The 26576-nt window shown below is 38.1% G+C and overlaps 3 protein-coding genes across 4 annotated transcripts; 2 read left to right on the top strand and 1 right to left on the bottom strand.

Moving 5' to 3' along the window:
* The first annotated feature begins 757 nt into the window (after positions 1-757).
* On the top strand, positions 758-8337 carry ccdc65 (coiled-coil domain containing 65). Its single transcript, XM_053499618.1, has 9 exons — positions 758-788; positions 965-1130; positions 1663-1830; positions 1933-2102; positions 4547-4685; positions 4850-5047; positions 7234-7452; positions 7602-7754; positions 7912-8337. The coding sequence occupies exons 2-9, from the start codon at positions 990-992 to the stop codon at positions 8206-8208; spliced, it is 1485 nt and encodes a 494-aa protein (XP_053355593.1). The 5' UTR covers positions 758-788; positions 965-989; the 3' UTR covers positions 8209-8337.
* Positions 8338-8457: 120 nt separating this feature from the next.
* On the bottom strand, positions 8458-13971 carry fkbp11 (FKBP prolyl isomerase 11). The gene is made up of 6 exons (XM_053499619.1): positions 13545-13971; positions 13245-13307; positions 12494-12581; positions 11453-11486; positions 11037-11107; positions 8458-8846 (listed from the first exon to the last, which is right to left on the bottom strand). The coding sequence occupies exons 1-6, from the start codon at positions 13653-13655 to the stop codon at positions 8638-8640; spliced, it is 576 nt and encodes a 191-aa protein (XP_053355594.1). The 5' UTR covers positions 13656-13971; the 3' UTR covers positions 8458-8637.
* Positions 13972-16415: 2444 nt separating this feature from the next.
* Positions 16416-26072, top strand: LOC128526899 (ADP-ribosylation factor 3-like). Of its 2 annotated transcripts, none has more exons than XM_053499109.1 (5): positions 16416-16493; positions 18701-18881; positions 19209-19319; positions 23208-23332; positions 23486-26072. In XM_053499109.1, exons 1-5 carry the CDS (start codon positions 16458-16460, stop codon positions 23645-23647), a joined length of 615 nt encoding a protein of 204 aa, XP_053355084.1. In that variant the 5' UTR covers positions 16416-16457; the 3' UTR covers positions 23648-26072. The 2 variants fall into 2 exon arrangements, with proteins under 2 accessions (XP_053355084.1, XP_053355085.1); XM_053499110.1 differs by having other exon boundaries at positions 16433-16498.
* Positions 26073-26576: the final 504 nt, after the last annotated feature.

Below are 26576 nucleotides of genomic sequence, written 5' to 3'. Positions count from 1 at the left end.
AGGAAAATTTTAATGTTACAGCATACAAAGGTGTGAGGTTCCAACTTTGTGAGGTGTAATGGTCATGTGCACACTCTTTTCTTTTGGACATTTACTGTATGTATTTCAGATTCTAACAGAGCAAAAGGTTTTTTAGTTGTATCTGCTCTCCATCTCTTCACTTAGTGTCTTCTAGGAGTATTACTCTGTGAGTGCAGAGTATACATATACATTGTCTTCTGCCATATTTTTGCCAGTTGTGTTTATAGGTCTTATTTTATTCTTGTAGGTTGAACGATGATAATTTATAAGTATTTGATTGTTTTTAATTTACTATATTGCCCACCGACACAGTGGTGTAGTGGTTAGCACTGTCGCCTTGCACCTCCAGGGTCCGGGTTCGATTCCTGGTCAGGCTCAATTCCCGTCTCTGTGTGCATGGAGTTTGCATGTTCTCCCCGTGCCTGTTTTCTCCCACAGTTGTTTGGCGTTCCCAAATTGTGTGTGAGTGAGTGTATGTATGTGGATTGGCACCCTGTCCAGTGTGTACCCTGCCTCGTGCCCTAAGTCTCCTGGGATAGCCTCCAGGCCCCCGTGACCCTGAATACAGGATAAAGCATTATAGAAGATGAGCGAGGGTATTGCCCACTTCTAATGCAGTGTTTAACATAAACTCACCAGGTTTTAGGACCCAGCAGCAGCAGCAGCAGCAATTCAGGCTCACTCTCCTTGGCTTATTGTTGCCTAGCAACATTCAACAGACCAGTACAACAGAAGTACTCGGTCAGGACTTGTCTGCATGGAGAAATGTAATTTAGTAGTTGAATTATAAAATACATATTTGCTTGTTTAGTGCTGACCAGTGTTTCTAGTGTAAATTATAAATTCATTAACATCCATTAAATGATATGTGAATGTAAATTTATAGGTATGTTTCTTGAATCCATGTTTTCTATTTATATATTTTTAATGAGCAAAGCTTCAGTGTTTTTCAGAGGACCGGAGTAATTATGCCGAAGAAAGGAGTGAAGAAGAGAGGAAGCGGAAAGCTAATGACTGAGGAGGAGAGACTGGTGCTCCTGCAGCAGAAGACTCAGGCTGAAGAAGAAAGTGCGAAGATAAAAGAAGATGTGCTCACACAGTTCCTTAAGGTGTGTGTGTATGTGTGTGCTTGTTTGTATAACTATTAATTTACATATATTCATGGTTAAAACACTAATTAGAAATTTACGTTCAAATGATTTTATTTGTAAAAAATAAATACCCTTAGGACAAGGCACTGTGGCGTAGTTGTTATCATTGTGGCCTTGCACTTCCAGGGTCGAGGGTTTGATTCCTACTACTGCGTGGAGTTTGCACGGTCTCCCTGTGCTTGGTGGGTTTCCTCCGGAGGCTCAGGTTTCCTCAAACTATCCAAAGACATGCAGATTAGGTTAATTTGCGTCCCCAAATTGCCCGTAGTGTGTGTGTGCTCTGCGATACTATAGATCGGTGCCATGTTCAGGGTGTACTTCGTCTCATGCTCAAAGTCTGCTGGTATAGGCTCCAGGTTCCTTGCTACCCTGTACATAGGATAAGCAGTATAAAAAATAAATAAAAGACTGAAATACCCTTGCGTCTGAAGACATAACAATATAAGCTGGTGCTGTAGGTCTCAATGCTGATTCATTAACTTTTTGTTAGGATAAACTGCAGAAGGAAGAGCGGAACAGCATAGTTAACCTACACAAGCTGAACCAGCAGTGGCGTGCGAACCTGCGGCAGACCCGAGCTGTAGAGCTGCGTGAAGATTTTGCAATACTCAGCCAAACTTTTGAGAGAGTTGTGGACTGCAAGGACAATGTCATTAAGGTGGGGAAGTCTGTATGTTTTAGATGAGGTGGCATATGTGGTTAAAGCATATTGATCCAAGCCTCATGTTACGTGCGTGAAACTTCTGCGTGAATGTTGCAGTTATTGGTGTGTGATCTGAGTGAAGCTGAGCAGCAGTCAGCAATGGCTCACAGGGCTCATCTCCAGTGTGTGGATCGTCTGCTAGAGATACAGAGAAGCCGACTGGCAGCACTGGAGTCACACTGGAGCACCAGTCTAAAGGAACTCAGCACCGAGTACAACACAGAGAGGTATAAAGATACTGTCTTCATTCCTAAACGTTTTTTTAACTTGTTCTTATGTGTGTAAGTTGGTACAGTATAGCACTGAACTACTGATCTCAGGCTTCATGATCTGTACTAAGCACACTCATTCATTATGCCTACTCAGACTTTGACTGAAGATTGGATGTGCATAACAGGTCAAGTCATAGTAATAATGAAGTATGAATATCTGTACTTATCTATCCTGATATATGTAGCCTATCTATTACGGCAAGTCATTGAAACATTCAAAGACCATCCAAACTGCTCAGAATATTTATGTGACTATTAATTATTATTAATGAATTTGCATGCATTAATTATTCTTTAAACATGTATTAATATTTTTTTTATTTACAACATTGTCATTTTTTATTGATCTTTAGTGAGTTTTCAGTTCAAGTAGATCTTTAATGTTATCAGATAAATATTCAATTATATTTGTGTATATATACAATATTGAATTATATTTGTCACATACATATTTGTACAAGTACAACAGTAGTAAAATGCGATTGTGCCAAACTGTGCAGATTATTCATTAAAAAAACTAATAAAAATAATAGAATAGCTAGCTAAATGATGATAGATAGATAGATAGATAGATAGATAGATAGATAGATAGATAGATAGATAGATAGATAGATAGATAGACGCATAAAATAAACAAGCCCCTCCCCCTTATGTCAGATTGATTGTGAATGGACAACTTTTAAGAGGTTAAAGAGTAATTATTCTCTAGGAAACAAAAAAAAAACTTTTGTGAACTGCAGGAACAGCAGTCTGGTAAACCATTTATAACCCATTCTGCATTCCCAGTTTAATTTTAGCTGCAACAGATGTTAAGTTGCAGTGCACATCTCTCTCACTAGCTGGATAGTTGCCTCTTGTGTTGTCTGTGTCTTGCTAGATAGCGTGTCAGTCTTACCCAGACATCGTGCTTGACAACAGTTACTGTGAAACACAACTATTATTACATTTAATAAATGCTGAATGGGTGTTTAGACTGCAGTTCGAAAAAGATAACTGTGTGTAAATTTGCATTCATATTCATGAACATTTTTATGAATTTGTATATTCATATATGCTCACACATCACTTCAAAAAATTTCTGGAAAACGTCTGCTACCGCGCTAACTCTTCTAAATAATCTTTTCAAAGTGATCAGGAGCTTGCGCTCTTGTGGATTTTGCCATTGCTAAGCAACCATGAGCTGCAAGCCTCATGCCGATAAGGAAGCAGCTGGAAATAAATGGATTTCCAGCACTTAAAAACCCTCGTGTTCGAACCCCGGGTGATGCTGTTTTCCTCTCACAGCCGGAGGCACAGAGAGAGCTGATTGGCCGAGCTCTCTCAGGGGGGAGGGATGAGCGGTACTTGCGCTCCCACATTAATCACGGCTCTACAGCCAATCAGGGGCGTCTGTGAGCTCGCGCACGCGAAAGAAGCGGATAGCGCTTTCCTTCGAGTGTGTTACTCCGCCCCTAACGGTGTGTGAGCGAGCAGTTCGAAAAGATGCGGTCGGCTGACGTCACGCGGTTCGGAGGAAAAACGTGATAGTGTTTACCCTCCCGGCTGAGTGGTAATAGTAGCAGCCTTAATGTGGGAGCCCCCTAGTGAGGGGAAGGAATTGGCCACGACTAAATTAGCGAGAAAATTTGAAAAAAAAAAAAAGAATATAAAAAAAAAAACTTGCACCAGCTGTGGTACCAGATTTATCGTATTTGTGGGCAAGAGAGAAAAAAGACTGTGTTTGGGTGCATCCCTTCCTTTAAGCATGACGAAACCACAAAGAATTTAAACGAAAAAGTACGAAAAAGGGTAAAGCTAATTGGTTGGTTCTTGTCACAGGACCTGCAGTGCACTTGTGGCATTCTAAAAGGTTGCGAATTTTACGCCTTCTTGCTGCATAGATGCTAACGGAAAACGGGCGCGTTGGTGTCAGTTTCTATTGTGTGCAAGGTTGTCGCATGTCTCCATTTCAAACTTGCAACGAGCATGCAAAAGACATGACATGCGAACAGTCCCTATACTGCATGTTACCGCACAGTATTACAAAAAAACATGGTCTCTCTTGCACTATGTCTCAGATAGGCAACAACAACATTCAAGCTTGTGAGAGCTGCAGATACACTCAAAAATGTTAACGTGTCATAAAAGGAAATTCTTGTTATAAGGATGTAAGTTGTTTTTTCAACAGGATTGTAGTATGAGCACTGGGGTGTCAGGTGTTACTGTGTATAAGTAGAAAGCGGATCACAGAACAGGTAGTAGCAGCATTTTGCTAGAGTCCCATGAAGGTTCGGCCGGCTCTATCTAAATGACTGAAGTTCTATAACTAAAGTGCACATGAACAGTAAGCATGCAGGAAGCAGGTACTGAAAATTCCTTTTCATAATCATCCATGAGTAAACAGTTTTTCTTTTTTTCAGGGAACAAATTCTGAAGCAGCATCAGCAGGAGTCTGAATACCTGGAAGCAGCTACGTTTGCCTTAGAACAGCGCTATGCTGGAATAGACAGTGAGGCCAGACAAGACTATATGAGTTCACGTGATGACATCAAAAACCGGGTACAAGATTAAATTTGCCCATAGCTTTATGTATAGCAAATCTAGATTATAGAATACAGATGTGACACTACAAGATGTGACAACAGGTCTAAAACATTTAAGTAGTTTAATTAAAGCATGTGGAATAAATTATGCTAATTAAGATTTGGTCTGTGATTGTGCAGGACATAGAGGAGAAGCATGCGCTCCGTATCCAGATGGAGGTTGCTGTGGAGGAGCTGTGGCAGCAGTTTCAGCAAGAACAACAGAAGTACACTGAAGCCACTGAGGATCGTCAGATTGCTTTTGAGTCGCTCCGTGCCACAGACCAGCGTAATGCTCAGGAAGCAGACCTGCAGATGAGGCACATGCAGAAATTGCAGGTCAGAGAACACAAAATATATCTGAACAATAATGAAGCTATGTTGTGTAGTACAAAGCATTTATGAAGATTATTGCTACTGCTTATTAGGGATGGGAATCACCATGGAGCAGCTGCTACGATACCTATTACGATACAATTTTTCAATTTGTATTGCAAATATATATTATTACTAGTGTATGAGGCGCCGTATAGGGCTTAAATCAAACTTTACTCATGCACACACATATGAAACACTTGCATACACATATATGAAACATTCACACATACATATATACTACTAACTGCTCAAACAACTACATATGAAATGCGCGCGCACATACATACATACTTTCCGCGCACACACATACAAACTCTTCTCGCACATTCACCTATGAGATTCTCAGTGTAACCGGAAGGCATTTCAGTGTAAAAGGAAGGCATTTCAGTGTAACCGGAAGGCATTTCAGTGTAGACGGACTTGTCGCTTCATTCTCCCTGAATGGTAGTACTGGTTTGTATCATCACTGCTCAATCACATGGCGTATTCAGAACTATCCACATAATGTCTGAATATTTTAGCGGCAGAAAACCAGGTGATGATTTGCAAAAAGAAAATTGAAGCACGGAATCTGTGGCTAATATGTCGGATCCTACAACAGAAAGAAATACTGTTTTGTGAAATTTGTTTCCTCGCCTTCGCTAATATGAACAACAACTCATCGGAATCCCACGGGACAAACATTGTTCCGACCCCCCATATTACCCACTTTTGTGGTGATAAATAAATCACTCGTTGTCTTCTAAACTGTCCATTAACGGTCTATTTAAGAAACGCTACTACTAATCAGGGAGAATGAAGTTCATATACATTAAAATGACTACACCCTACACCCTACTCCCTGCGCAGGAAATGTCTGAAAAGGGAACTTCACTCTACAAAATTCCACCATTCAGAACACCATGCAACGTCACTTCCTCCTTGCGTTACCATGGTAACACAAGCACCTCGGATACCTGTCGCTGCTACTGTTGAAATTTCACGCTACGGACATTAAATATAGATTATTTATTGAAACAAAAACTGATACCATAAAAAATATAAAACTTATTATTTATTTATTTATTTTTACAGATTACTAGCCTATATAATACGAATGGTTTCTTTATTAAATCAAAATGTAAATTATTGTGTCCTATTTATATGATGTCCTCGCCTCGATAATAATTATAATAAAAATATAAATTCTTTTTCGAGTAAAATTTTTTCACACTCCAGAGATATGTAATGACTTATAGGAAATTATCCATTCCCTTTTCCGCTAAACTGAAGATCCGTTGTTCACTCGTTCCCTACACCGCTACAGTTGGCTTTGTGCGCGTGCACAGAAAGTATGTATGTGTGTGTGTGTGCGTGTGCGCGGAAAGTATGTATGTATGTGCGCGGAAAGTATGTATGTATGTGCGCGGAAAGTATGTATGTATGTGCGCGCGCATTTCATATGTAGTTGTTTGAGCAGTTAGTAGTATATATGTATGTGTGAGTGTTTCATATATGTGTATGCAAGTGTTTCATATGTAGTTGTTTGAGCAGTTAGTAGTATATATGTATGTGTGAGTGTTTCATATATGTGTATGCAAGTGTTTCATATGTGTGTGCATGAGTGAAGTTTGATTTAAGCCCTATACGGCGCCTCATACTAGTGCTCAAACGTTTGGGATCACTTGGAAATTTCTTTGTTTTTGTTTGGTGATTAAGTTTCTACATTCTACAAAAATACTAGTGATATGGACACATTTGGAATTAGGTAATTATGTAACAACAACAACAAAAACAGTCAGTTGTTTTAAGACACAGAGGCCAGATTTTCTTTTTTTTGTCAAGTGCATTTGCAAAACCCATCAAGCATTATGATGAAACTGGCTTTCATGAAGACCGTCCTAGAAAAGCAAGACCAAAACTAACCTCTGCTGCTGAGAAGTTCATGCCTCAAAAATAAAAAAATTACAGTACCTCAGGTTAGAGCCGTCATAAAGGCTTTACAGATCATGAGTAGCAGATACATCTCAACGTTAACTGTTCAAAGAAGATTACTCCATATAATGAACGCCTTCAGCATTGCTTTACAATGTTTAATTTATATATAATATAAATAGATTTTTTTACCCCCCCCATCTCTACTGCTTATGTCTTTTCTGTGCATGTAGGGCACCATAAATGCTCTGCGTTCTCATCTGAGCTACAATCAGAAGGAGTATGAGGCATCTGCGTGTGGCCTTCGGGCTGAATGTGAGGAAATTACTCAGAAAGTCCAACAGCTCAGAGCTAAGCTAAGCTCTGCCCAGGCTATGGAAAGAACACGGCTAGCTAATCACGCTACATATACCGATAATGCTATTAAAAAACTACAGGATATTATAGGAGAGGTACACATTAATTACACTCTCACACACTTTTGCTTAGTTTTATTAAATAAAGTTAGCAATTATATTAAAAGAATCTGGAGTTATACCAAGCTAAATAAGCTATATGACTAATTTTCCACTTGTTCAACTACTTTGTTCCTCTTCCTTAGGGTGAGACACTGTTACGTCTGGCTGACGTGTGTCGCAAGTTTGAAAGTGAACAGGAGAAGGTGCTTCCCTTTTACACATCATCTTTAAATGCTGAGGAAATAAGTCAGGAGAAAGCACATGCTATGGAGGCGATGTCTGAAGAGTTAGCACAGGTGTAATACACATCTTCATAAATCACCTAAGTTGTTATAGTGTTATATGTCACACATCACACAATGAGTGAACATCAACCTTATGATTTTACACAATTCAAATGACTCTTGATTTTAGACTCTTGCTTTTTAAATCAGTCCTCTCCTCTGCTGACAGACAATGACGGACTATACAGATCTGGAAAAATTTTGGCAACGTTACAACAAGGTTCTACTGGAACGTTTGTGTTTGGAACGAGAAAAGAAGGTTGTAGGATGGGAGAACCAGCAGCTGAGGATCCTTGTCAAGCAGTACCTGGATGGAATCTCTGTTAACGATGAGGTTCTACAGCAGCAGAACTCGCTGCTCATGTTGTCCAGCCCATCACTCCAAGCCTCTCCGGCTTCAGAAACCCAAAAGCACAAACGCAGAACAGTCATTGAGGCGGCCCATGTGATGCAGCACACGCTGTAGAGAAGACATGTAAGCAGTGCACACATATAAAAGCAGACTTTGTTCCAAAGACAGCGTTAGAAGTAAATCATAGGTGTCCAAAATGTAAATCAGTCTAAAAAAGACAACACACATACAACTTAACCAACTAGCACATATATGTTTTTAAGATATCTTTAAAGAACATTTTGTTAATATAATGTATATAACTAGCGTTAATATGTTTATATTTCAAATTTGACTTCATAAAAAAAAATACTCAGGAAGAAATACGATGTAAACTTCATTTTTTCTTCACCTTCAATATTTGGATAACACTGTAATACAAGATAAACAAGAAATATAACACATAAACACCAGTGCTATAAAGATGCCACTCCAGACAACACTTTTCCACATTTTTCTCAATTTTTTTATTTAAATAGTTTATTGTTCTTTTGATGTCCTTTTTTATTTCTTCTTGCTCTTCTTGTCCTTGCTCTTCTTCTTGCCTTGTGGTTGTGCGCTGGCCTTCTTGTAGAGGTAGAGACCCACCAATCCCAGTAAGGTGGGAACCAATGCCAGGCACACAAGAGGAAAGACGTCGTTCACCAGCTTCTGCCAGGGCGTCTGCTGCACCATGGAGATCACCTCCACCTCAAACTCCAGAGCAGAGTCACCTGCAGTAAAAGAAGTGAAAGAATCTGAGTGATGAATAGTGATTTTATTCTTTTGTCAAGTTCAAACAAGTTATTTATCTTGAAAGCCACAGTTCGAGTATTGCAGGAAAATCTAGATGAAGATTATCGATGCAGGTATCCTCTTCTCGTTCCTCTTTATGATTCAGTACTGTACATTTGGCATTTAAATAAATGGCAGTGAATTGCTCATTATGCTACATGGCTTTTTTAAGCTTTTCTTAATAATGCACATTCACCCTATTTCTCTTTGCTGCTAGAAACAAACTTTTTGGCTGTCAATAATGCATCCCTTCAGATCATTCACATTCTAATTTTCCTTTTTTACTTTTTCTCTTATAATCTAATTTATCGTACAGTTAATTATAAAAGCAGAGTCAGTCAATTTTTTTTATTCTTCTGTGCAATGAATAATAGTCTCACTATTGAGTACAGTGTTTTATACTAGACTTTACAATAGATTTTTACAGCTAGACAGGTTTTGGATGATGTATGATCATGCTGCTCTTTTTTAAGGTTCAACACTAATGAACTAAATTTCTGTTAGATTTAAGTACTGACACTAAAATACTTGGCCTCAAACCCTTTTATATAGCTTATAACTCTGATGCATAACACAAATTTGAAACCCAGATCATTTTTACAGGTCGTTAAGTCCCCCACAACATCACACATTTCTACCCCTTACACAGTGAAAAGATGCAGAAATTCTACTTCATACCGAAGTCAGCATGCTGAGTATGGTAATGTATAGTAGAGTATAGAACAAAGTAGAAATGCTTTATTCACAATCTAGAAGAATATTTTGAAATATTTCATACATAGATCCATATTTTAAAAAAAATAATCATAAACACATTTTAAAGTTGTCAACTTTATCACCTTCTGCAGTATCAATACCTTTATATATTTTAGGGCTGATAATCATTTGTCACTGCACACTAGCTGTATCTGTACAACATAGCTGGCTAAATGTTGTGCTGTTTCCTTCCTCATTTCCTTTTATGTCTGAATTATTGTTTTATTGTGTTCGTATTGAATGTTGTTGTTTTTTCTGCACTCAATTATGTTATAAAGATTGCAGTGTATTTAGTAAATGCAAAAGACAAAATATTAGATTCAATCAGTCACAATCAGCAGGAATAATATAATATACAAAATCCAGCGTACTGATTCATAAAGAGTTGCTAAGCTTAGCTTAAATTATTTTTATATGCTAAGCATGTACAGTACTGGGCAAAAGTCTTGATTTAATTTAATTTAATTTAATTTAGTTTAATTTAAAGTTTGGGCATTGGTGGCTCAGTGGTGGGTCTCTCGCTTGCCATGTGGAAGGCCTGGGGTTCCCAGTCAGTGCCCAAACCCCAGCCACTGGATGTATTGCCGTCCCCAGCCTGGATAAAATGGGAGGGTTGTGACAGGAAGGGCGTAAAACCTGTGCCAAGCTTGTGTGCGGACCAAATGGTCCGCTGTGGCGACCCCTTGCCAGGAGCAGAGGAAAGACCAACAGCAATTTAATTCAATATAAAGAATTGACGGGTGCTCAAGACTTTTGCAGAGTACTGTATAAAACCAGTTACTTTAAAACATCTTCTTTTACATCTACATCCAGTTCTATTGTCTGTTACTTAAATTTTTACATCAGTCATTTATCAATAATGATTTTTGCTTTTAATTAGTGTATTGTCCTGTTATTGATCTCTAAAGCAAAGTCCTAGCTATCTATTACAATGTAATATGTTATTAAAGATTGATCGAAAGTACTACTGGTCCAGGACTTTTATTTTATAATGCCAACTTAGATCATATTTTTCTGAGTATGTAATTAATTAATTAACTAATCAACTTAACTAAATTGATAAATTAACATGCTTATTGTTTGTGTAAACTTGTTCATCTGTAGTATTTGTTTTATAACAAATATTACAAGGCTTAAATTTAGACATCTTTAGAGATCATCATGCCATTGTTTAAACTTTATATATCACCACTAACATGTAAAACATGTGTCATGTGAAATATGTGTACATGTCAGCAATGGATTTAAATCAGTCATGCCTAACTGTTACTAAAAATTGAAGATTTGTATATTTGTTTTAATATACAGTATGCTCATAACATAACTGGTCATGTTATGACACCATTTCAGGAAACTAAGTCGTTCCATGTTACCTGGGATAGTTGGTGGGTATCCTCTTTTTCCATATGCTAGATGTGCAGGAATTGTGGCCTTGATTTTTTGCCTGAAGAGAATAAACCCAATAAATATGTGAGGGGTGAGCTGTGAAATACATCATTAAATAACAGTGTGCGAGGCACAGCACGGGCTTAAAGGGACATTTTTATAATCAACTATATTTTTATTGATTTTAAACGGAGAAAAGTACATTTTAATATGTTTTTATATGCAATAACAGAGAAATATGAACGATATGAACCTTTGAAGTTCTCCCTATTCAATCACATTTCTTGAAAGGTGGTTTCACTTAATAGGTCAGAATGCTTTAAAGTAATCGCATGACCTTTTATGAACATGCAAAATCTAACAAGATATTCAGCCTTTCTGTATTAAAGCACTTGACACCTACCCTTCACAGACACCAATCAGGGCTTGTTCTAGACCTGAAGGATAAAAAAGACATATTAATGTTGCTCCAAAACTATCTTAAAAGATAATTTGATGTCACCGTACAATGCAACTGTTAGGAAATTTGCATTTTTATCCTAATAATCAAAACCCTTATAGTCATACTGTACATAGTTTACTTATTCATTCATTCCATATCTGTTTTATCCTAGTCAAAGCCAGAATGCTGGAAATAAGTCCTGAATAACTGGGCACAAGACAAACCATACCATATACCAGTGGTTCCCAACCACACTTGATTTAACTAGTCAGGCAATTAAGTGCCCTTTTTAAACAGAAGCGGGTGTAATAGACCAGAAAAACACTAAGTAAAATAGGTTTCAGGACAGGGGGTCACAAGGACCTAAATTGGAAACCACTGAGATATGCCACATGCACTATACACTTACTTTCATATTTTTCGTTCAATGAGTACGTTTTTGGGACACAGATGCAAGGGCAATGACAGAAATTAGGGTGGTGCAGCAACCTTGATTTTTAAGGATTTCTTACCATGCTGAAAACATGCAAACCCATTTATTTAAGATTTTAGTTTTATTGTTACCTCTATGCAGTGACCTTCAGTTTATACAGAATACGTATCTTTCTGCAAGATATGTGAATTTCTTTATAGCTCTAAAATGTAGTACTGATGCATCCTCACTGCACGTTTTACTTTGTGGGAGGAAGTCACAGTAGGTTTCCAGGCCAGAGGAAACTAATGAAGACAGAGAGAACGTGCACAGAAACACGATTTCTCCAGCTCAACATAACGTTGGGTTTTTATTAAGATTTTATTTCTTTTTTATTCTTTTTTTTATTTAAAGAATGTGCAAACTAAGACTATGGACTAGGACTATTTTACTGTACAAGAATACAGAGGGGCTTAAATCTTAAAAAAAAAAAAAAAAGTAAAGGGTGATGGCTCAACATGGAAATCCTAAGGCTAATATTGTCAAGCTCTTTTGCTTTTTCTTCCAACAGGATAGGTCTTGGGACATACCTGAGATGACAGTTCGCTTCCCGAGTTCGACCACCAGTGGATCACGGGACAAAGAGGAGTCTATCACCTTCCCGTCCATGAGCCGCCCCTATACAAATTACAACTTTTATTTATATGTGCATGAAGAATGAATCACACCAGGGTTAAATGATCTAAACCGGTTCACTGGGTGTAAGTAGTGCCTACTCTCTCCCTGTTTTTTTCCCCCAGTTGTGCGGTTGGGACTGCTGCCAGACTGAACTGGAGTGCTGACGTGTTGCTGCTCCTCCTGAAGCAGAATCACAACCAGCTCAACCATTCGTCTCACAGTGCTCACTTTAAAAATAAAAACCGCATTTCTAGGCCAGGTCATGTTTTCATGCTGACACATCACCATTTCCGTCTAGTCTATGGACTTATCTCTGAGCGCTTGAAAGCACACGTCACCGTTTTACAGCTCAGGGTGGCCAAGCCGAGGCTACTACACTCCCATTCATAATGCACAGTCTCACTACAACCCCAGGCGACATGGCTCAGGCTGTCAGACTAACGCCGAAACAGAAACTGCAGCTTTTACACCTAATGACTTCAACATCTGGATGTTACACGTCCGTTTTTGTTGAAGCACACCGTGTGTGTAATGCAGTTCTGCTTTTACGGGAAACCAAAGTCCACTTGGGCGGCGTCTGTATTTATGCACAATTACCAAAGCTACAAAAAAAAACCTAAAAAAAAAACTAAATCCTCTTTCGAAATGAGCATGCTGTCTTACCGTGTAATGAATCTGAAGCGTGTCCCCCATCACTGATGTTACTGTGCATGTCTCTGGCTTTTCCTTTAAACACACACACAAAAAAAAAAAAATCATAATGGCCATGTTTATGTGCATACGTGTACAGTAACTATGCGTTTCAGGAAAAATAAGTGCATGCACAGTAAAGCTTTGGTACATTACGGGCTGCGTGGCATATGCCTCAAAGAGAGTTATTGATGTTAAATACTATGTGTCGGTTTAACGAAACTCATCAAACAACTCAAGGTAAGAAAGAAAAAAAAACTTAACAGAACTCACCAGTGTTTCCACCTCTAACTCGGCGACATGTTTCTCCGTCTCAGGGTCATCGGCTCCAGCGAACAGCAAGCCGGCGAGCAACACTACAAACACACCGCTCTTCAGTAACATTGTATCGACTTAAATAAAAATAAACAAAATCTTCAAAGTGAAGCTGTTCAACTTCCGTAAGAAAAAAAAAACGTTCCTCTCTGCAGGAACACGTCGTGAATAGAAGACGGCGGCTTTGCACCAGCGGTGACTCTCTTTCTCTCTCACACACAAACACACACACACGCAGCCTATACACTCACACAGCTTAAATAGAGTGCGGCTGACTGCCAGTTAAGGCTGATGTGTTATTACAGCAGAACGATAAAAGCACAGCAGAGCTGCGATCTCTGTCCTAACACCTGGTTATCCGGAGCCCCGCCTTCCAGCATTCCTCCAGCATCCCAGAAGTCTGTGCTCGCCGCTCTGACTGACAGAGTCGTTCCGTCTGCTCACGCCAGGGGGCGGTAGAGACGCGTACAAGCTCAAATTCCAGTCACTAACTCTGTATTGCTTATAAATACTTATTTATATATTTTTGGCCTACTACTTGGGACGTTATTCTTACGTCAGAAAACGTTTTGTATTATTTCAACACACTCCAAAAATATTGGGTTATTTTTATTATTCTTATTTGTTGGCTTATGCTTGCTCAGTCAGGGTAGTATCGTTTTCACCCACTTTTTTTCTTTGCGTCAGTTTGACCCAAATAGTCTGTTTGCATAGCGTGCCGTGCTATGGTGCATTTCCGTTTGAAGTAATGTTGCTCTCGTCTTTCTTGCAACATTGTTTGTGTTGTTTTTTTACACTAACACTAGCAACTGGTAAAATATTATTATACAACAGTAAGTTCCAGTTGACTCATCTGATTTGAGTGGCATTCCAAGAGTTCTTATATTCCATATAACGGCACTGGAATGCAGAGGAGAGGCTAGAGATTCTGGGTCTTAAAAACCTATGACATTCGGCCCCCAACACTAACGGAGCCAACCCCTTCAATTGCTATAAAATTTTTTGAGGGGTCTCTGTCACTCTCTGTCAGGCCTGCTGGGATTTTTAACTGGGCCTGGGTTTGGTGTGAGAACAGGCCCGTCTCTCACTCTGCTTGTCTGTGGTTTCTGCCTAAAACTTAGCCTCGTAGTCAAAAGTTATTACAGGTAAAAACAACCGACATGGTTAATGATCCATTTACATTAGAAAAAATTGCCTAAAATATGAAAGCTCATTAAAGGAAGATGAAAAAAAAACAATGGATGGCATTTTTACCAAAAACATGTTTTTAAGAATATAATATAAAAGTTATATTGCACTTGCCTGAATGTCATCCATGCTAATATCCAGTGTAACCACACTCTTGTTCAAGCAAGAGCTTAAGCTATATATTTTGGAAAATATGTATTTTCTTACCTTAAATTTTAAGATTTAAAACTTTACCTTGCAAATGGAGTTTGCAAGTATTCTTACATATCTAATGAATGTTAAACTGATAATGGTTATGCCAGTATTGGGGAACTGGGACTAAAAGTGAATAGAATTGAGTTTCTTTCTTTTAATGTCTAGAATGATAATCAGATAAAATGTGCTATATTTGTATGATCTATATGTTTTTAACATGTATTTTAATAGTCAGTGTTATTCTGCAGCTAGATATTTTCAGTTCAAACTTTGGATGACATATGGCGGGCTCTTTTAATTAATTAGGCTACCTAAGATTTTTTTTTTCTAAGATTTTTTTTTTATTCCCACAATTACATCTAAAGCTAACATTAAGTTACTTAGTACATTTACTATATCATGCACAATTCTAAAACTTTTGTAGATCATATTTGTAGATCATCACAATTTATATAAGGTTTGTTTCTGTAAAGTTTATGTTAGATAATCAAAATAGAGTCTCACATATGAATAGAAATGCTCGTTAAAAAAGAATAAAAGACATACTTTATATGCCTACATTCATTAACTAATTATCACTGTTAATGCACACACACACACACACACACACACACACAAATTGATTCTGTCTCGTCTTTAAGTTTACATGTCAAATGAATGTTTCAATACAACAGTAAACCTGCAAAACATTATAGTTGACAAATGTCAAATTAATCCCTAAATTTACAGTGCATGGAGTCTCCTAAACAACTGACCAGTGTAGACCCATATTTTTTTTCCATTCTGATCCCATGGGGATCCCCTGCCCTGCACATTTTATTGTTTACTCAGATCACAGTAAGATCTCAGAACACCTGACTAAAATAATCAGGCAATAAACAGCCTTTTCTAAATCTAAATTGAAGTGGGTGTAATAGATGAGGAAACCATGTGCAGGACTGTGCATCCTACAGAAACAAGGTTTAAGAACCACCGGTGTACATAATGACTACTATGTAGGGTCACCTGCAAATAATAACCCCCTCCCTGCCAACAGTATCAGTCTGCTATAGCGGTTGAAAATGACAACATCCTGTTTATTAGTAGTTTAATCCTAACCCCTATGCTGATCCTGTAACAGTCTTGAATCTGTTCATAGATTTCATATTTCTATATCATACACTTATAAAAAATGTATAAATGTATAAATGTATTTTTATATCATACGCTTATATTTTTTTTTACTTTATACTAATACATTAATGATCATGACATGTCCTGGTTAATGATTATTCATAATCCTTCAATCTTTAGTAGATAGAGGGACACCAAAGCAAACAGCCCTTTAAAAGACAGAGAGACGCAGACCTGTGGTCTGTCCTCTGAATGCACGAGTAGAACCGTGAGCCATGTGCAGACGTGGTCTGGAGCAGCGGCGTTGCGCGAAATATCGCGAGAAGACGCGAATTCTCAGCAGGCCCACTGCGAGATTTCCCCCAATCTCTCCGTATGCGAAATCGGCATCTCGTCTCATCCGTAAGACGGGTAAGGTAGGTGTGAGAATGTTTTAAATAGCCTCTTAATGGATATATTTCGTGTGGTTGACCGCAGGGTGTGTGTACCAGGTAAAGCTGTTCCCGAGCTGTTGTGTGTTTTGTAGCTGAACAGAGAGCTGAGGCGCGTGAGCGGTGTTTCAGCACCAGAGCTCCGGCTAGCGCCTTAGTGTCGGTGACTGAGGGAACACACACACACACTTACACACACACACACACAGACAGAGATACAGTACCCTTCGCCATTGCGGCTTGCTTTTCCGTCTTTTTTTAAAGCATTGTTTTTTGTTTTTTTGTTGCCTTATGTCATGGTTGTCGTTAAGTTTGACTTACTGATGTAAAACCTGATCTCGCACGATTTGTCTTGAGATAAAGCTCCAAGCCCACGCCGACATGACATACAGGATGCCGGTGACTGCATCTTGTTCGTCTGGTAAAGCAGGAATAGCGGCCTCATATAGCCCTATATGCGTCACGCAGCCGTGTAGGCTTTACATTAGAATCATCTCGCTGTTTGCGGCCTCGTGCCACCAGCCTCGTGCCATCAGACAAAACAGCGAGCAGCAGCAGCTCCATCTTACTCAAGTCGAAGATGCTGTTTATTGTCGGTGATATAATCTCTCATTGTGTTAAAGGTGTGGAAAGCTTGTTTTTCCTTTGGGCCTGCTGCAAATGGGGACAGGGTGGAGGTGGAGATGTGTCTCAGCACCACAGCCCACTGCTTATACTGTGCCGTGTATCAGCCGTCTTTATCACTGTCAGTTATTAATCACTGATATTAATCACCACACGAAGCCTAATAACAGTCACATCTGATAACGCTGGAACACAGGGCTTTGCTTCAGTGTCTGTATGCATGACCCTGTTTTGTAATATTAGTCTTTCTGTTTTTTTGTCTACTGAGGCCAGGAGGGTTTGTTTGTTTGACTATTTTTTTTAAATGGTGAACCTTCAGTGGTCAGTAGCTTTCAGTAGAAGGCCTTTAAAGCTCAAGACTTCATTCTTTCATTTTCCTGAAAGATAACACTGATTACTCTGTGGATAAACCCTAAAGATGGCGACACAGTGGCGTAGGGGTTAGCACTGTGGCCTCACACCTCCAGGTTTGAGGGTTCGAATGCTGCCTTGGGTCTGCTTGGTTTCAAATGTGGAGTTTGCATGTTCTCAGTGGGTTTCCTCAGGTTTCCTCCCACAGTCCAAACTTCAGATTAGATTAATAGACGTTTCCAAATTGCCTGTAGTGTGTGTGTGTGTATGTGTGTGTGTGTGTGTGCCCTGCGATGAATTGCACCCTGTCCAGCGTGTACCCTGCCTCATGCCATAGGCACCTGGGACAGGCTACAAGTCTGCATTACCATGTACAGGATAAGTGGTGTAGTAGATTAATCAATTAATTAATTAATGGGTTTTTGGATGTTTATATCTATGGATGAGGTCTCTCATCCATAGACCTCTTGTTTGTCGGTCCCCAAGACATCCCTCAGTCCTATCCATGCCCATGCGAATAAACACAATACATAATCCATCTATGGTTGACTTAAATCGTACACTTTTACACCTCTATGCATCCAGCTAAACTTTTGGTAATTAAATAATGTGCACAATACAGTTGTAATGAATGCTGTATGTGTTTATTCATTAATTCATATTGGATGGCTGTAGAGGGTCTGTGGATCGATATCAGTTTTCTGAAAGAGAAATCTGTATAAAACAGAGGAAAATAGACTTAAAAATCATCTCTGAAATAGAAATAAATCCTGCCCTCTGCCAGACCCCAGCTGTTATTGAAAATGAATGAATGACCGTTTAATAGCAGATCAGAGGATAAGACAGGTAAGTAATATGTAAAGAACACAATGAACCCAAGTCTAATGCATCGACATTTAGCACATGAGACAATTATTTTCTTGTCTCTTGAATGGTATGACCCGTGAGGCATTCAGGCTTTTGGCAAGATATTTGTGAACAAAGTAGCTGAAGATAAGACAACAGATTGGAGTACAGCCTGAAGGAATGGAAGAATCATAGCTTAGGGTTTTCATCAATTATTTAAGCGTTGAGTTTATGGACATTCAGTTCAACATAGCTTTACTTACAGTACATGCACTTTATGTATATTCTTTGTTATTTATTATCAAATTATTATAGATAAAAAAATTGAGTGTCTTACCTCACTGCACACCCACAAATGTATTTCAGATTGCTGGTCTGAAGAAACTTACTGCTTTAATCATGGGGAATATTTTTGGTAATCTGCTGAAGAGCCTCATAGGAAAGAAGGAGATGAGGATTCTGATGGTTGGATTGGATGCTGCTGGTAAAACAACAATTCTGTACAAACTCAAGCTGGGCGAAATTGTTACCACCATCCCAACCATTGGTGAGGTCACAGCCTTGTTTTATTCCTTTATTCATTACAATGTAGTGCTAGTCAGTAAAGTCTAAAGCAGCATTTCTATGTCTTTAAACTTTGAACAGGGTGTGTTTGAATGGAATGAAACAAATTTCGTTGTTGTAGACTAAAAAGTGAAAAAGATTACAACAACAAAATTTTTTTACCATCAACCCAAACCATTTGTATGTAATCAAATGAATATCAAGATTCTTTTCTACAGTTCCCATGGTTTAAAAACTTTTTCCCTTTTTAATTAATTGTCTCACCTGCCCAACCTATGATTCAAAACATGAATGCTTGTGTTTTTTCCAGGCTTTAATGTGGAGACAGTGGAGTATAAGAACATCAGCTTCACTGTGTGGGATGTTGGTGGTCAGGATAAGATCCGACCTCTCTGGAGACACTACTTCCAAAACACACAGGGTAAATCTTCCATTTACATTAAGTCTTCTTGACACACAAACACACATGCGCTTTTAGTTTAGTTCTTTCTAATGCAGTTCTTCACACCCTGGAAGAGGGAATTGCTGGAAAATGCTGGAAAGCAGGGGGTATTCCATAAAGCAAGCTAACTTAATAAGCCAGGAAAATTTTAACAAGCCACAGCCCATTTCCTAAAGTTCTGACTCCAAAAATGAGCTAATTATAAGCCCTGCTGAGTTACTATGGCAACATATGGTTATGGACAAACCTGCCTTGTGTCAGATTAGTTTTGACGATTAGTTTAGTGTGATAAATTTAGTTGGCTGAGGTTGGAGATTTTGTGGGCAAACAGAAACAATAGTAAGGAGCAGTGGTTTCGAAATAGTAGAGTCACAGGCAGTTGAAAAAATCAAAATCTCATCTTTACTAAGTAAAGCATCCCATGACTCGATCAGATTGGGATCTGGGTAGTTTAAAGGCTCTTTTCCTGCTAAGCTCAGTGTGAGGCAGGCTGTGGTGCACCTAGTTGTTCTTCAGTAATGGGAAATTTGGTCAGATCAGATCAGAGAAGTCTCATTCAGCAAAATTAACCAATCTTTTTTCGACTCATGTCGTTCATTTTAGCAAAATGGAATTAAAATGTTACATGTTACTTCCCTAACGTCTATTATTTATGCAAACATTGATCACACAACAATCAATACTAAAATATAATGCTATAGGAAGAAGGAAAGATTAATTTCTTATTTACCCAAGTCTTTGGTCTACGATTGGCACATATCACCTCTTCTCTGACTGTTCCTGGATTTTAGTTGCTCGTTCATCACAACCTTACACTTAACCAATGCAGTCTGAGCCAGAAAGAGAATTGATTAGACTTTTTCAAGGCTAGTCTTAACCTTTGGTAATCTTAGATACATATTAAAGGAACTAAAAGGTACACAACATAAGAGTCTGGGTCTCAGGAGCTTAAGTTGTTGGCCTAAGTAATATTCTGTAATAAGTTTCTTGCAGGAATAACCACAGTAAGGGTACGAATTTAAAACTGGTACAAGTACTTTGACAAGTAATTCTGAAAAGAATTATCCAATAATAAAAAGTCGAAATTTAAACAACCAAAATGCCAGTAACATTTTGATAATACATTTAATACATATTTATTATTCCCCATCGTGTCATCATCTATACCACTTTATCCTGTATACAGGGTCCTAGGGGGGCCTGGAGCCTATCCCAGAAGACTTAGAGTACGAGGCAGGGTACACTCTTGACAAGATGGCAGTCCATCACAAGGGCACACATAAATATACATACACACACACTACAGGCAATTTTGAGAATGCCAGTTAGCCTAATCTGAATGTCTTTTGACTGTGGGGGGAAATCGGAGTACCCAGAGGAAACCCACTAAGCACAGGGAAAATATACAAACTTCCATATATATATGGAATATATATTATATATATATATATATATATATATATATATTTTTTTTTTTTTTTTTTTTTTTTTTACAATTTAGGATTACACAGGATTTTAAAAATGTAGTTCACTAAGTAAGAGTAGCTTTAAAGAATTCCAATTACTAAACCATCTTTAGTAATATGACATACGCTACTATTTTAATTGAGAATAATGAATTATGCATGTTAGTATTGACTGTACTTATGCATGTTAGTATTGACAGCCAGTTTAAGTACCATTTAATATTATTTATTTGCCTGCTTTACTTGTACGTGCCTACTATATATAGGTCATTGTGCTTGCTAACTCATGTCAAATGATTAGTTGATTACTCAACACATACAGTATATAACATATACATTTCCATATGTGTTCTAATTACAGTAAATTAATGTCGGGTGACTATTTAGTAGCCTTTTTTAGGGCAGTAAACTCAATATAAGATCAACCACTGATATTAGCGCCACATAAAAACACATACATCAGTCGGTCACACCCCATCGTCAGGTGGACTAAATAACATTGATTGTCAATTATCTACTTTACCAGTAAACTGAAGAGAGGACCATGGGTACCCATACTCATCTGGTCAAAACAGCTAATGCAGCATGAATTGCAAAAAAAATCACTGCTGGCCACAAGTGATCAAAACACTCCAGCCTTGACCCATCCTCCAAGCTCCTCAAATCGTAGACCAGCTGAGCAACTATAGGATACGCCAGACTACCAGTTCTGATCCATGGGGCCCCAACCTGCAAAACACAGCATCCAAACATTCATTACTGATTCATTATGGAGTTTCCAGAAGAGACACAGCTAACTTGATGGGAATCCTAATATCAGGCTTAATGTTTTACATTTTAGGTGCTGGTCATATAATCTAAAAGCATATATCTCTGTTTTATCCTCAGTGGTATGTGGTAATTATTTTGATAAATAAAGAGAGACTTGCTAATGGTAATAAAAATGCAAATGCTCAGCGTCTTATCAGTGAAAGAGGAAAAAGGCTCAGTATGTGTAAATGAAGATGAAGACGATCAGACAGAGATATGAGACATGTGGCTGTTGGAATACAAGACACGACTGTGGGCCAAATACTGGTCAAACTGTGGAAGAAGCAGGACGAGTATTGCATTCAAATGTTCGACATTTCATTGCTTCATCCGTAGGTCAAATGTTTAAAAAGGAACTGATTATAGCTCATTTTAGTAACACAGTTTTAAGTTTGTAGATGTAATATGAAAAACAGGACATTATGTGTCCTGAGAAATATGATCTATATGTTCTCCGATGGATAGACTGTAAAAAGGGACAGTCCTGGGAAAACCAGAAAAGGTAGCAACAGTAGGGAAAACCACTGAAGTGTGTTGTGTTACATACAATATTGTGATTTTTGTGTATATACAGTATGCGCCAAAATATACAGTACTGAAAAAACAAACAATATTACCTTGTTGTCATCTGTAAGTTTATTTCTCTTGAAAGAAACTAACATACGCACTATAAGCATGTTGATTTACCACGGTATGCATAATGTAAGTGTTCGCTGTATGCACCGCCTCACTGTAGACAGTGTTCATATTTTTCACGCATATTCCCGGAACAAAGGTCGCTACAGACTCCTGCTAAAGAAGACAAATTGCTCGTGTAATGCAGGCACAATTTTTGGCGGATCTTTACAGTTGAACACCCTCTCCTTAAACATTCCCCACAAGTAGGCCTCAGGTGGTGTAAGATTGAGAGAATGGGACGGGTCCCCATTCATGAGGAAATAATACTCAACTATGAATACTTTTTCCTCCAGCAAGAGACCTATTTTCTACAACAAATGCACAACACAGCTTCTTTTTAATTACTATGAACAAGTATGTCTGGGGATATGCCACGTCGTCAAACGCAAATGCGCGTTTGAGATACTGTATATTCTGGCACATACCATATTTGTTATATTGCATTTCTGCTCTAATTCTGTACTGAAATGCTACTGTGACTTAATGTTTAACATACAATTGGAGAGAAATGTCATCACAGTTGCACAAAATACCTAAGTGTGGTGGGGGAACTTTATTTTGTAAGAAAAACTAAATGTTTTGCTGCAGCATGGGAAATGTTTAAAGAATTGTGCAAGGGTTTGTGAGAAGTACTTGTCCGCTGTAAGAAATAACCCAGAGCAACTAAGAAAAACTGTAACAAAGATCTTAAATACTAGCTAAACACACACATAGCAATTCTAAATAAATGCACAAAAATCTGAAAAATAAAGCGGAAACATAGACATGGAGTACTGAAATAAAAGTGAAAATAATTAAACAGTATTTCATGACACAAGAACAAACATGACATGCAAACAGCACTCTATACTCTGAAAACTGTGACACATAACCAGAGGGGGAACTTTTGACACTAAATATTGTTTTCCCGCAGGTCTGATCTTTGTGGTGGACAGTAACGATCGAGAGCGAGTGAATGAAGCCAGGGAGGAGCTGATGAGGATGTTGGCAGAAGACGAGCTGCGTGACGCTGTTCTTCTCGTTTTCGCCAACAAACAGGTTCACTCTCTTCCTCTTCCTTGACCCTACCAGTAATCAAAAGTATCTAATAACCTTTGGAAATCCCAAATTAGCAGGAAATACTTTTGTGTAATCATTTAAACATTGTAGTGTTTGTTCTAAGTGTAACACCCTCTTTTTTTATCCCTGTAGGACCTGCCTAATGCAATGAATGCAGCTGAGATAACAGATAAGCTGGGCCTCCACTCACTGCGCCACCGCAACTGGTACATCCAGGCCACCTGTGCAACCAGCGGAGATGGCCTGTATGAAGGCCTTGACTGGCTTGCCAATCAGCTGAAGAATAGGAAGTGAGGTGTCTCAGGCAGGTGTCTAGGGCTTATTTAGGGCAAGGGGTGGGGTCACTTGGGTTTATTGTAGTATTTAGTTTGGTTTGGTTTGGTTTGTTTCCTTTTTTCTTTTTTTTTTGCAAATGTGTGGTTATTAGAGCCTTCAGATGATCTGTGTAAATGGAATCATGTTCCCACACCAATATTTGTGGACATATGGACACACAAACACGTGTGCACCTCGACAAACACATGAGCGCACAAACATTCCTGTCTCTGCTCTTTGGTGATTTCTTTGTATGCAGTGTAAAATGGACCTCAACATGCACTATTAGTCTATAAAATACAGTATAATACAGCCTCCCAGAATAGTCATTATCTCTCCATGCACTGTTTTTCCTGACCTGTGGTTTCTCTGTATTTTTTAGTTCTTCACATAAAAATTTCTAACATATACTGAGCTAAAGCAGTTTAACCTGTTTGATATTTTCATTAGATTTTCTATGGTGTGTGCTTATTATTATCATGATGGAGTTCATCTCATCACTCGGGCTCTCTCTCACACTAACATTAAGCAGCTTTCTCCTTCTCCAGCTGATCAGTAACTGTGTTAGTCAGAGTTGAGTCTGCTGTGAGAACATGCTCCCCACTGTGTCTTCTTGCATGGCTTTCTTCTCCTCCGTGGCTTGTGGAGTCTCATTGCTCATTAGATGGTAGAATGCATGTTTCTGTGTTATAGAGGTATAGAGCTGCTCGGTGTTGCATGCTGCTTTATTGTACTGTTGTGTTAGTAGGCTTGTATCACGAATGGCCAATCATTTAGATGTAAACGGTGGAATATGTACGGATGAGGCGAGTGGCAGAAACTGTTGCGTAAAATATCCAGAGAACACCAGTAACACAGTACACCGAGCTTCTCCATAGTTAAGTCGGTACAAAGTGATACGGTTTCATCCAAATCTTTGAGTTGTGTTGTTTTACGTGGGTAGAGTGTTAACCAGAGTGTGACATTGTAGTGTTATTTGTTCACATCATGCTTTTGTCTGCATGGCATGCATGCTGCGTTGATGGATGGATGGATGGATGGATGGATGGATAGATAGATAGATAGATAGATAGATAGATAGATAGATAGATAGATAGATTTACGTATAGATAGATAGATAGATAGATAGATAGATAGATAGATGGATAGATAGATAGATAGATGCAAAATGTCCCTCTTGTTGTCCATGTTGCAGGTCAATGTCAGTATATAAAATTTACTGTGAAAAGCGTATTTGACTATTAAATATAAATTTTTATTTATTGATAATTTGGCATATTTTCTTTAAAAAGTTGCTTAATGTTAGCAAATAACAGATACACACACACACATACACACACACACACTCACCTATGCCTGGGCTTTGAGACAAACTGCATTATGTTTCATTTCTTGAAACCCTTTCCTGTGTTGCTTCTAAGGCTTTTGTTTGTACCACACAATGTGATGATTTATAACATATCACTCCTACTGAATGTGAATTATGTGTTATAATTTATTTGCTCATTATGTGTCACATGGTCTTATTATGATATTTATTTGAGTATTGTCTTCAAGTAGCAACATAATTATTTGAGTACTGCATGTATCCATTTCACACAGTGCTGAAACTTTATGTAAAATAAAGATATCCTGTTTACCAAGGCAACTGGCCGGATAGTAGTGCATGGTATTCGGATAGCAGATCTAAAATTAGACCATACAGGTTGGACTAATGTATATTTTGCTATAACACTCAGTCTACATTACTGTAACATAACCGCTGCTGTAATGACCTGAAATTTCAAGCTATTCTACGCATAACATTTATAGTACTACGCCACTGTGAATCATGTGCACGTCGATTCTCAATAAACAGCTGTCAGACGAAGACAATCTGTTGATGGGGAAGAATCAGTGTGAACTCTGAACTATTATCCACTACTAACTAACTACAGTGCAAATCTTTTATAGCTAGAGGACTTATACCTGTTTTAATACAGATGCCTTAGCAACAAACTTTATTGTACTGCGGGTGCTTTACAGTACTAAAACTAAATATGTTTCAGATCAGTGGAAATAAAGACATTGTACAAGCAAAGCATAGCTGTTCATCTACAGAGACATTTCTCGCTTTGATTCTTCGTACCATTTACACAAAGCATCTAAAAGTCTAATTCTATATTAGATCATGAGTCTGTGCTATCCACACATACTGTAATGTGGGATTTGCATCCTATTTGTCTGGTTATGTTTTGTGGCCTTATATGCTGTATTACAAAAAAAGAATAAATACTCATATAAGTTATTGATTTAAGTGAGTTATGGAACTGATTTTTGTGGGTGGAAAATAATTGGGAAGTTGTGAGTTTTAATAAATTTGAACTGAAAAATATCTTAATGTTGAAAACATTTTTGTGCTTACAGTTGCATCATTTTATTACATTATTATTTTAATGATTTATAGTATGCCACTGAAATTTCGATGGAATTTGGAGGAAAACAATTTATAGAAACTTTCCGTCAAATAGCTCGTGCTTGGGACACTGTACTTTGAACATCAAACAAACTTAAAAATGAATATGTCCAATCCTAGAACATAAGAAGACTCTTAGTAACTTTTCCTATTTGTAATTAATTTTATTCTATTTATTGAATAAATTCAATAAAGAGAATAAAATATTTTTCTCTTTTTTTGTCATTAGGTATTTTAATTCTGCATCAGTGACAAAAGGGGTTGGTACAGTAGTGTAAAGGCTTTTTCTTCATTTATGCCTGAGGAGGGAGCCAGATCCACATAAGGAAATAGATGCATTCCTAAAGCATCTGACTGACATTTTCGAAAAACAATAAAGTACTGTAAAGCAAAATAAAAAGTGAAGATGTGGATTTTCATTTGTATTCTCACTACTTTATCAAAAATACTACT

The sequence above is a fragment of the Clarias gariepinus genome, chromosome 6 (genome assembly GCF_024256425.1).
Source record: "Clarias gariepinus isolate MV-2021 ecotype Netherlands chromosome 6, CGAR_prim_01v2, whole genome shotgun sequence".
In the NCBI taxonomy this organism is placed as follows: domain Eukaryota; kingdom Metazoa; phylum Chordata; class Actinopteri; order Siluriformes; family Clariidae; genus Clarias; species Clarias gariepinus.
Note: the sequence above shows the minus strand (reverse complement) of the source record. Positions and strands in the feature narration are given on the sequence as shown.

What these genes read in the sequence shown, in the direction of transcription:
- ccdc65 (XM_053499618.1), top strand. Translation starts at nt 990, where the DNA reads ATGCCGAAGAAAGGAGTGAAGAAGAGAGGAAGCGGAAAGCTAATGACT. An exon ending in ACCGAGTACAACACAGAGAG is followed by an intron (nt 2,103 to 4,546) that starts GTATAAAGATAC and finishes TCTTTTTTTCAG; the next exon opens with GGAACAAATTCTGAAGCAGC. An exon ending in GTGATGACATCAAAAACCGG is followed by an intron (nt 4,686 to 4,849) that starts GTACAAGATTAA and finishes GTGATTGTGCAG; the next exon opens with GACATAGAGGAGAAGCATGC.
- fkbp11 (XM_053499619.1), bottom strand. Translation starts at nt 13,655, where the DNA reads ATGTTACTGAAGAGCGGTGTGTTTGTAGTGTTGCTCGCCGGCTTGCTG. An exon ending in CGCTTCAGATTCATTACACG is followed by an intron (nt 12,582 to 13,244) that starts GTAAGACAGCAT and finishes TAATTTGTATAG; the next exon opens with GGGCGGCTCATGGACGGGAA. An exon ending in CTGATTGGTGTCTGTGAAGG is followed by an intron (nt 11,108 to 11,452) that starts GTAGGTGTCAAG and finishes TATTCTCTTCAG; the next exon opens with GCAAAAAATCAAGGCCACAA.
- LOC128526899 (XM_053499109.1), top strand. Translation starts at nt 16,458, where the DNA reads ATGCGAAATCGGCATCTCGTCTCATCCGTAAGACGG. An exon ending in TCGTCTCATCCGTAAGACGG is followed by an intron (nt 16,494 to 18,700) that starts GTAAGGTAGGTG and finishes AATGTATTTCAG; the next exon opens with ATTGCTGGTCTGAAGAAACT. An exon ending in TACCACCATCCCAACCATTG is followed by an intron (nt 18,882 to 19,208) that starts GTGAGGTCACAG and finishes TGTTTTTTCCAG; the next exon opens with GCTTTAATGTGGAGACAGTG.